At 46.3% G+C, this 10,630-nt stretch overlaps 1 protein-coding gene across 2 annotated transcripts in view; it reads left to right on the top strand.

Moving 5' to 3' along the window:
* The window catches only part of MAP3K21 (mitogen-activated protein kinase kinase kinase 21), a 54,749-nt gene extending 45,278 nt beyond the window's left edge, over positions 1-9,471 (top strand). The window contains exons 7-10 of one of the 2 annotated variants that reach the window (XM_032312615.1): positions 2,204-2,354; positions 2,719-2,816; positions 5,998-6,783; positions 8,274-9,471. In XM_032312615.1, coding sequence (XP_032168506.1) covers positions 2,204-2,354; positions 2,719-2,816; positions 5,998-6,783; positions 8,274-8,674 — 1,436 coding nt within the window. In that variant the 3' untranslated portion in view covers positions 8,675-9,471. The remainder of the gene's footprint in view (positions 1-2,203; positions 2,355-2,718; positions 2,817-5,997; positions 6,784-8,273) is intronic. The other variant, XM_032312616.1, reaches the window with a different exon arrangement.
* Positions 9,472-10,630: the final 1,159 nt, after the last annotated feature.

Here is a 10,630-nt window from a genome sequence, read left to right on the forward strand (position 1 = left end):
GTTTCCTCTAGGTCGAAGACGGGGCAATGTGCATAAACTTAGAAAAATTTATTATGAAAGCATTGTAAGAAGAAAAGAAAAAAAAGAAAAGAAAAACACCTCCCAAACCTCTGAAACTGAAGGAGGCAATGATTATATGTACTGAGAGATGTGAGAAACATTTCAGTGAGATTGAACAAAAGCGATTACCCCCAAATTGTTTAAAGACTCCCAGAGTAAATACCAAAATAAAAATACAATATAAGCTTGACATTAGGTAAAGATATGAGTATGTCACCATCATGGAAAGAAGCACGGTCTGCCAAAAACATCTGATATTGGCACAAAATATTTTCTTCGTAGTTTTTCTTACTCTATGTCCTCTGGCTTTCTCTAACGGTTGGTATTACTACGTGACACCATATGCAGGGCGTCCTTCTCTTTGGGAATAAGAAAAAAATTTTACTCCTCTTCTGAGAATTCCGGTTTCAGGGTGTGTCTTACAGCAAGAGTAAAACACACCTTTCCCATGTTGTCAGATAGAATCCAAAGGCGCCCACCAGGTAGCGTCGTGCTCTTCCTGGATCCTTTCCCTGTGTACGGCCGTGGCGTGCTTCTCAGTAACCGAGTGTCATAATCTAGAGTAGAGGTAGAGCTCATATTTTTCCAAGGAGAGGATTGATACAACCTGAAGATGTCAGCAACCCTCCCTCCTCCGACCCAGTCCTACTTACCAATTCGCATAACAGACAAAAACCAAGAAGGTTTTGCTAGCTCAGCGCTGGGATGACTAGTCTGTGATCCTTTGGTGGAGGCAGAAGGAGCAACCCAGAACCTCCGTGCGGGCAGAGATCTCGCCACCCAGAGCGCGTGCCCTGCCCTGCTCCATTCTGAGCGGTTTCCATATGTTCATCCGTGTAATTCTCAAAACAACCTCATGAAGTAACTACTTCCGTGATCCCACAACAAGGCAGAGAGGTTACGCAGTTTGACCCAGCTCAGTAACTCTGAAGCCGTGACGCTTGAAAGACGTGCATTAAAAGAGTCACCAAGAGCGTGGACTCTTCTCCATGCCCTTCCCAGCCTCCTAGGACAGTAAATGTTTAGTAAAGGGCCAGACAGAAAGCTCTAGGATCATCGCTGTCCCAGGGGCCGCAGGCAGGTGGATTGTGCCGGTGGGAGCGGGTCCGGTTTGGCGGTGCCACAGCCCAGCAGAGCCAGTCTGCTCCAGCCCGGGCCCCCCACATACCTGCAGACCACCCGCCAGTCCCCTCTGACTCTGCGCTGACGCCCTTAATAAGTGCAGACGACTTATGATTGTCGCACACACACACATACACGTGCAGACACACAGACACCTCCCTGCACAGGGATACGTCTATTTTAAAATGTGGAAATACTGAAACACACAAATCAAGCATCACCCATAATGCAGGCAATTCTAAAAAAAATAATTATAAAGAAGTGAAATATCCGTCTTTCTGTAAGCAGACGTCTCCCTGAAAGGTCAACACTTGAATAAGAGTTCGATGCCTGTGTTTATACACACACGTGCATAAACACATACATTTCATAAAATGGGTCTGTGCAATCTGTAATGTAGACACTTGACATTCTCCATCTCTGAGCCTCATTCCCTGTGGCCATGGAGTGCTCCCCTCTGTAGATGTGTCATGATGTTTTGCACTGGGCTTTGGGCCATCTACTCCTGGGACTGGCTGTCAAAGTCTATAGGAACAGGAGACACTGTCCCTAGGGATGCCTGAATCCCTTGCAGGCGCCAAGGGCAAGCACGCTTCAAGGCTAGAAGGATAGCGTGGGATGTGTCAGCAAAGCACGGACACTGAATGTGGAGGTGGACCTCCCTGTGAGGCTGGGAGAAGAAGCAAGGGGAGGCGGGCAGGGCAGCCCTTCAACGGCTGGAGGTTTGAAAAAGCGACTGTAGCGATGGCTGCGGGGAACTCGTGCCGACTAACAAAAACTTGGATTAAACCGGAACCTAGAAACTGGCTTTTGTTCCTTAGGCTCAGTTTGTCTTTTCTTTTAACTTCATTTAACTTTTTGGCTACTTCAATGGCTTGCCGTCGGTAGGGCGGGAGAAGTCCCTTCCGCACCTTCCCATTACTTCGCTGTTGGCGTTCCTCGAGTGAGGGAGCCTTACGACTGATTGGATTGATCTGACCTCAGCTTGATAATCAGTTAATGCGTGATGCTCTCCCCCTAGTGACTTCAGACGAAAGCAATAAAACCTGGGGAAGGAACACAGTCAGTCGACAAGAAGAATTTGAGGATGTGAAAAAGAACTTCAGGAAAAAAGGTTGTACCTGGGGACCCAACTCAATTCAAATGAAAGAAAGAAGTGACAGCAAAGAAAGGTAAGCATGTGACACCCAGCGGCCCGTCAGCGTAGACCGTGACAGGTAGCGGTGCCTTCTAGAATTCCGCATCGGCCAGACTTCACTTCTAGACCGCGACTGGGATCGTGCAGAGATACCCGAATGTTAATTTCATTTCTAGGATGAGTTTGTCCTACTAAATTATGTTACCACATAGTGAGGCAGTTAAAACACTTTGATGTATTTCCTGCCTCATTTCCACGTTCTGTTTGTACTTTGTCAACCCTTCAGAACAGTGCAAATGTGGTCCCTCCCCAACTCAGAAATGTCGTTGGCATGTATCTGTCAAAACCCAGTTTGTGTGCCACATGGTTCTATCGAAATAAACGTCTTTCTCTTTTAGAATACGACCTCTCTCAGATGGCAACAGCCCTTGGTCAGCTCTCTTAATAAAGAATCCGAAAACCACGCCGTTGGCTTCATTATTTGTGGACCAGCCAGGTAAATCTGCTTCAGCAAATAGAATCTGTTCGAGTTAGATGTAGCATCTGATTGTTCTAAAGACTTTGCTTTGAAAGTTTCATGTGGTCCTTCTAGTAGCACAGGGAAGGTTAGCAAGAAGTTCTTCTGCGTGTATTTTTACTTAGGTTCAAAATATACTAGCTGTCCTGTTCTGACGGAAAGTAATTGGGCTTCACATTACTCCTTGGAAACTTGTAATTCCTATTCTCTACCAGAAAAATTAGTCTCATAATTAATTCTGTAGAATTAATGTAGTATAGGAGATAGCAACTATGAAAATGTAGACATCCTGAAATTCTCCTGAGATTTTAGGGGTGGGCTTCGGCTGTATTGCCACCACTTAACAGGACAAAATCTTGTCAAGCAGGTTCTCTGTGGAAAACCACCACTTAGAGAGGATTACCTTGGAAACTCATTTAGAGGAATCATAATTATTTTCAATACTTAGTATCCTATTCAGTATTCAGATATTAAAAGGCTGAAGAGAGATGGTGTTGAAAAACCTCAAGGAGGGGCGCCTGGGTGGCTCAGTGGGTGAAGCCTCTACCTTCAGCTCAGGTCATGATCTCAGGGTCCTGGGATCGAGCCTCGCATCGGGCTCTCTGCTTAGTGGGGAGCCTGCTTCCCCCACCGCCTCTCTACCTGCCTCCCTGCCTCTCTGCCTACTTGTGATCTCTCTCCAATAAATAAATAAATAAAATCTTTAAAAAAAAAGGAAAGAAAGAAAAGAAAAACCTCAAGGATTATCATCACCAGAGAAAGGAAAATTGGTCTTTGAACTTGACAATTTAAGACCATACTTGGACACAGTGGCCAGATGAAAGATGTTTTCACAGAACATGGTGTCCACTTCTTGAATTCATCATCAGGGCTGTGCTTAATTCAACAAGCATCCCGTCAGTCACTACCCGTGTTCGCTTCTCTTTCACATTGTCACGAGGACATACACAGGTACATGTGGGCACACGCAGGACGGGTGCTCAGTGCTTCCTGTTATCACGTTCACGATGACATTCTGACTCTTGCCTCGGAAGGTGAGAGGTTGCCCTCTTGTTAGCAATTGTCAAATATGGTGTGAAGACTAAGGAAGAACAGCTAATTATAATAAAACTGTCCAACCTAGAGTATATTTTTCATTATTTGTAACTAAACGGAGATTAATCAGAGAAGTCCTCCCTCTTTTCCCCTTCAATTCTTTTATTTATTTATTTGTTCTAGAATGTTCTGACACATTAGTAGGTTCTCCACAGGACAGTTGGAGGAAATACTAGGATATATTTGGCTCTGCTCAAGCTCCATTAAGTGAACTATGAAAGTTCATTTGATGAGTTAATGAGAATGAGACACTCGTGTGTCCCTCCTGCGTGGCCCCTCCCACCGCCTGTCTGTGTGGTCCTGTCCTCCTAAGCAGTTGTGTCTCAGCCCCGGGTCTCCTGAGAGCTTTTCCTGACCACTCACTGAAGCGGCATTATCCCTGTGTCTCATGACCCAGTCTTTCTTACTCATAGCTCTTACCAGAAGTTCTTACTTGCCTACATGGACGCCCTTAATGTGTGTGTTCTGTTTCACTCCCAAACTGGAAAGTCAAGGGTTTTATCAGTTTTGTTTACCACTCGCAGTGCCTGGAACACAGCGGACACTCACCACCTGTCAGATGCCTACATGAATCCTCAAAGGACACATTTTGATGTTATGTAGATATTTACCTTGGTTTGAGGGCTACCGATACTGGTCATCAGTAATCAAAAGGGAAGGTTACAGTGGACCACCATAAGTTCACGCCCACTTCAGGGGGAAGAGTTTGTTTTACTGACCAGTAAAGGTACCCATGAACACACATTAGGAAAGGCTCAATGTACTTTTAAGTCAATGAATTTCACTTGTCGATAGCATTCCCCCCACTCTTGTTTTTTAAATGATGGGTTGATCATTAGTTACCCAATACATGTGCTGGGCACATATGTGATGCATATTCATTTCACCCAAATGCATTTCGTGCCTACGTGATGAGAGTACTATTCAGGGGAGATCCTTCCAAATTTAAATACGCAAACAGGTGGTCAGAAGCCTACCATCTGCCGGCGTGCACATCTGGACTGTGATCTCAAAGTACAAAAACCGAAAGATGCAAGGATGGGGGAGCTTCAGAGGAAGCTGAGATCGCATGTGGGGGGCTGGGCCGCCTTCGGCTCGGTTGGCATCAGCGGGTACTTTGACAGAGGGCTTTCTGGGGGAAAAGGGAGATGGGGTCAGTGTGAGAGCGTGGAAGGAGGCCAGGCAGAGGAAGGAGAGGGCACCCCGAAGAACGGGAATGCTGGGAAAAGCACCTCCAGCTCGTTGGGGGCAAAGCTGGTGTCTTGGGATTCTAGATCACACTCCGGTATTATAAGACATAATACTGGGGAAGTCATGGGAGGCTCTGTTGTGATTGCTTGGAACCTGGATTAAGCCATTTGTTGTTTTTGTTCACTCACTGCTGAGCACGTCTGTGATAACAGTGACTGCTTGTTCTTTAGCTGATCTAATCTGTTATCCTTTGGGGCCTCTTTGGAGAATCGTCCTCTAGTACGGTGGCTCCCAAACTTGAGTAAAGGCTTGCGAAAACACAGACCCCTGGGCTTCAGCGGTAGAATTTCTGACTCCATAGTCTGGAGTGGGTCAGGAAATCACATTTCTGCAAGTTTCCAGGGGATGCCAGAGCTCTGGGCCAGGAGGCACACTCAGAACCACTGATCTGGGGCCTGTTGGTTCTGGTACATGCAGGTGAGCTACAGATAACCGGGCCCGACACGCTCAGAGGAGGCAAAGGGCATATGTGGTCTGACACGTTACAGAGCCTCATGTGGGTGTGTGCGTTTCTGTCACTGGCTGACTTTTTCCGATAATGACTGTATTGCCCATGCCGGTGAGGAACAATTTCCTGAAGGACAGGGAACAGCAGAGGATGTGCTCGCTGCGTCCTCTGCAGGGGACCGTGAGTTCTCTGCCCCAGGCTCCCTTTCCTTCAGGTCCTCCTGGACGAACGGCTTGCTGAACTGAAAAGGACTCCATGTGCTTTGACTTAGAATGTTTATTAGATTTTAGCCTTATTTTATAGTACAGTTTGAATTATTTTTCCTTCAAGTTTTACTTAAGAGGTACAATTTATATCTTTGTTTAGGTGCTTCTGAAGAGCCAAAACTTTCCCCCGATGGATCAGAACACAGAAAACCAAAGCAAATAAAATCTCCTAGCCAAGCCTATGTTGATCTACCTCTTTGGAAAGATGGCCAGAGAGAGGATCCAGTAGAGCCAGGAAGCTCGGAGGAGGGCCCCTCTTCGAGCTCTGCTGCAAGCCCTCCTCAGGTGACCCCTACAAGTAGTCGGAGCAGGTCCCCCCAGAGGAAGAAGACAGAGTCTGCCCTGTATGGCTGCACCGTGCTGCTGGCGTCAGTCGCTCTGGGGCTGGATATCAGAGAGCTTCATCAAGCACAGGCTGCCGGAGGACTGTTGCCCAAAGAAGAAAGGAAGAAACGTGAGGGGATCTTCCAGTGGGCTCCCAAGTCCCGAGGCATGGCCAGTCCTTCCACAAGACCACCGTCTATGGGCGAGAGGGCCAGCAGCCCACCCTTACTCCCTCCACCAGGCGCCATGAGCCTTCTCTCTGGGCCGTCTCTTTCCACCAGGTGCTTGCTGCAGACGGACAGCGCAGATCTGTGTGAGGGCAGCCCACGCGTCGCTTCGGACCCTGAGATGCCCGCTCCAGGTTTTTGTGTGGCCATCGGAGGACGTAGTCATGAGCCAACCTCCACGCCAAGACTTGAGACTGATCGGAGTCGATGGAAAAACCCATCTCCTCCTTTCCTAGAGCGGACGTGCAGGAATGTGCCTTATTCTGCTTCTTCGAAAGAACGAGCATCACATCACAGACGAACCCTCTCCGAGGGAAATGCTTGTCAGACCCCAAGTAGGTTGCATTAGTTGGGTCAAAGTACAAATCCCCACCACAGAGATTAGAACGTAAAGTTGCATGGATACCTGCTTGTATCTTTCCAAGTGGTCACGTTGACCAAGCTTGTTTGTACAGTTAATACGGCTCCTTGAATTTTACCCTGCTTTTTAATTTGACTTCATTATTTGAATTCTGAGAAAGGCATAATTGATCTCAGCAGCGTCAGTATGTGCTAGCAAACTAAAACAGGACGAGCAGGTGGGGAATAACTGCCCCAAGCCACTCACAGGAGAGAGGACAGGTCATTTGCCCACATCTGAACCACCGATTGGTAGAGAGCTGGAGCTCAAACTGGCGGCCCAGCCTCCCCTGTGATAAGCCGTCCTCTGCTACCCCCAGTGTCACTGCTCACCTTACCATCAGGCTGAATTTTAGCCGGGGGGAAGAGCCAAACACATTATGTGGGGCCTAACTATTATTTCTTTTGTATATTAATTACAAATATATGTTATGAGTATTAAGCAAGGTCATGTGTACGAAAATGCTTTTTAGATTGTACAGAGGTGTGCAGTATAGCTAGTTGTCCAGTGTGGTTGAAACTGAAACTGTTTCCATTCTAGTTCTTTTCCTCTGCTTTTCCAAAACCCTGCCCAGAAGTGATTTTTTTTTTTCAGTTTATTGTCCATCGTCTTTAGATAAATGTATTCCTCTTTTGTAAGGCAGTAGCTATTAGTAATTGAGGACTGCAAGGAGAAATCCTAGGACAGCAATCCCATGAGAAACCATTTTTTTTCTCTTACTTATAAGCCAGTGATTATGTGCTAGAGTGGTGAGGAGTCCGGACTTTGGGACAAGAAAGAGAAGGGGCGACATCTAAAATCTAAAATCTAATTGCTTTCTTGCTGCCATCCATTTTTTTCAGATCATAACTTGAAAGTGAAGTTTCATCATGTTGACCATCATTTAAAAAGGGGGGGCCCTGAGTGGCTCAGTGGGTTAAGTCTCTGCCTTCGGCTCAGGTCATGATCTCAGGGTTCTGGGATCGAGCCCTGCGTTGGGCTCTCTGCTCAGCGGGGAGCCTGCTTCCTCCTCTCTCTCTGCCTGCTTCTCTGCCTACTTGTGATCTCTGTCTGTCAACTAAATAAATAAAAATCTTAAAAAAAAAAAACCACCTTTAAAACCTTTAGTGTAATCCATCGTGAAACTTCCCGTTTCTAAGACAGCCCTAGTGACCATCGGCCTGAAGTGCTGTGGAGGTGATGAGCCACGTTCATGGTTGTAATTTTCCCCGGGGCAGAAACACCCCTTCCAACATTGCAGTTACTTTTTCATACAAAAACACACACACAGTGTCCCAATAGTTTGGAAAGGTGTGTGCTGAGGGTGTTTTGTTGAAGCTCCCTTAAAGGTGACCCCATCATTGATTGGTCCTCCTAGTTACGGGTCTGCATGTTGGCTGGCTTGGAAGTCGCAATCTAACCATGCACCATCTTTGCTTTCTCCAGCAGCTGCTGCGGGTGCAACTCTCAGCTCAGACCCCGGAGCCTCGGACCTGCCCCCGAAGTGGACTCTGGGAACGCCCCGGTGCTCCCCGCCAAGGGAGGCCCCGCTGGAAAAACAAAGAGCGGGCGCCCTGGTGCCCCCACCTCGCCTGCCGACCTTCAGGAGCCGCTCAGACTCACAGCCCGCCGGGCAGGCACAGGTGCTCTCCATTGGGCCGGGTCCGACTCCCCCCACCGCTTGTCCCCCCGGGGGGGCCGAAGACAGGACTACACCCCACGTGCCTTCCCTCCTGGACGTCGATGTCCAAGGCCAGAGCAGGGATGGCCCAGTGCCTTTGGGCAGGATGATGAGCAGAGCCAGCCATCCGTCCGTGCGGCAGCTGGAGGAGGAGTTTCTGTCTTAAGTGCCTTATGTTCGAGCATTTCTGTGTTTCGTTTTGTTTTTAAGGTGAACAAATGAAAACAATTTGAACTGTTAAATGCTGCTGTGTTTTTGAAAGCTGTGGCCATGTTACTGAAGTAGTAATGGATGTCAACCTTTCCGGAAAAATGTATGTGATTGCTGTTAGCGGTCTGTTGTTTTTTGGCTCCTGGAATCTTAGGTAGTAACTTGGAATGTGCAAAACAAGTGTAAATGAGTGTGAAACAAGAAACGTGCAGCAACGTAAAGCTATGCTGGGTTCAGTTACCCGAAGCGTAGTTGTAAGGTTCTGTTGGTTCTCACCAGCATCCCCCAAAACCCAAATCGGAATGAGGTGCGCCATGTTTGTCCCTCCTTTGTTTTCTCCCCGTTTGCCTTTCCTTCTCTTTCTTCCTTCCTTCCCTCCCTCCTTCCTTCGTTTTTATTTCTTTTTTTTTTGGTTTGTTTCTTTTGTTATTTGTGCAACAAAAAGCCAAGAATAATGTGATATCAGTCAGTAAAGGTATGCATTTTGAAAAAATTGAAGACTAGAATAGATGGTGAGCCCCAGTGACACCCCCTGAACTGAGCCGAGGGCTTACGACGCATGGATACGTCGAGGCATCACAAGGATGATGCCTGTTTCTCTCTGAGGAAATTTTACTGAATGTAACTTGTAAACATTTTACTGAATGTAACTTCTAAACGTGTTATCTATCAGAACCCCAAAATGGATTTTTTAAAATTTTATTTATTTGTCAGAGAGAAAGAGCACACGCAGGGGGAGGAGCAGGCAGAGGCAGAGGGAGAAGTGGGGTGACCAAGAAGCCCGATGTGGGGCTCCATTCCCGGACCCTGGGATCATGACCTGAGCCGAAGGCAGATGCTTAACCGACTGAGCCACCCAGGCGTCCCCCAAAACGGATCTTTGAAAGGTCAGTCAGTCAGTCATGGGCATTTGGCTAAGACCACATCATGTCCCCCTGAGCAAGGCTAATCGGTAGGTTCTTCCTATAGAATTGGTCCTTGTTTCATCAGGAGCCACTTACTCAGTCTCCAGACTAAAAATCTTTTTCATTTTGTAGTAGGATTTTTAAAAATTAAGTGACGTAGGTATTCATTGTAAACATTCATGTCATTCCATTTTATTTTTCTCTATGTAAATGTGTGATTATTCTGATAACCCCAAATACCGTTAGAGAGAAACACTGCCAAATCAAGAAACAGTGACACTGTTAGAATTCAAGTGTTTTGTAGTTATCTTCATGCTTCAGTAAACTGTGGAAAACTGTTAGACATCTGCTAAGATAAGCTGACATGGTGGAAATGACAAATATGGATTACTTTCAGATACGGATTTTAAATGGATTTGAGGTAGCAGATCAGGATTTGAAATGATTTGAAATGATTTTATGAGTTATTTTATAAAATCACACCTCTATGATACAAATAGACTACTGAGTTATTAAACTACAGAAATGCTGTCCTGGAGCTTACAAATTTGTCTGAACTCTTCTGCTTCCCTTCTGCCACTAAAATGTGGTTATTTTGGATGACAATAAATACTTAACATTTGGCGTACAAGGAAAAACTAAATTGCAAACATCACTTGACATTTCATTTAAAGCTTTACCTGGGTTAAGGTTTCCTGAATAACTGAACTGTCGGCGATTTAAATCAGCTGTGATAAAACGCCCACCTGTAGCAGAAACAAGAAAACGATACTCATTGGCCACTCGACACATCCAGTGACTTGGCAGGTATACCCCCGCAAATAGTGAACAGAGCATTGAAAGGATTCGATCAACATGAGTGCGTTCTACCCCAGGGAAAACAGTCCTGGGTTTAAAATTCTTGCAGCAAAATCTCAGGTACTTCACTTTGTTTTGTCGTATTACGGATTCTGTTCTAGGACTCGGCTTCACTTTCGGGAGATTGTTAAAGTACGAAATCAAAATCT

Source organism: Mustela erminea, chromosome 14 (assembly GCF_009829155.1).
Source record: "Mustela erminea isolate mMusErm1 chromosome 14, mMusErm1.Pri, whole genome shotgun sequence".
Taxonomy (NCBI): domain Eukaryota; kingdom Metazoa; phylum Chordata; class Mammalia; order Carnivora; family Mustelidae; genus Mustela; species Mustela erminea.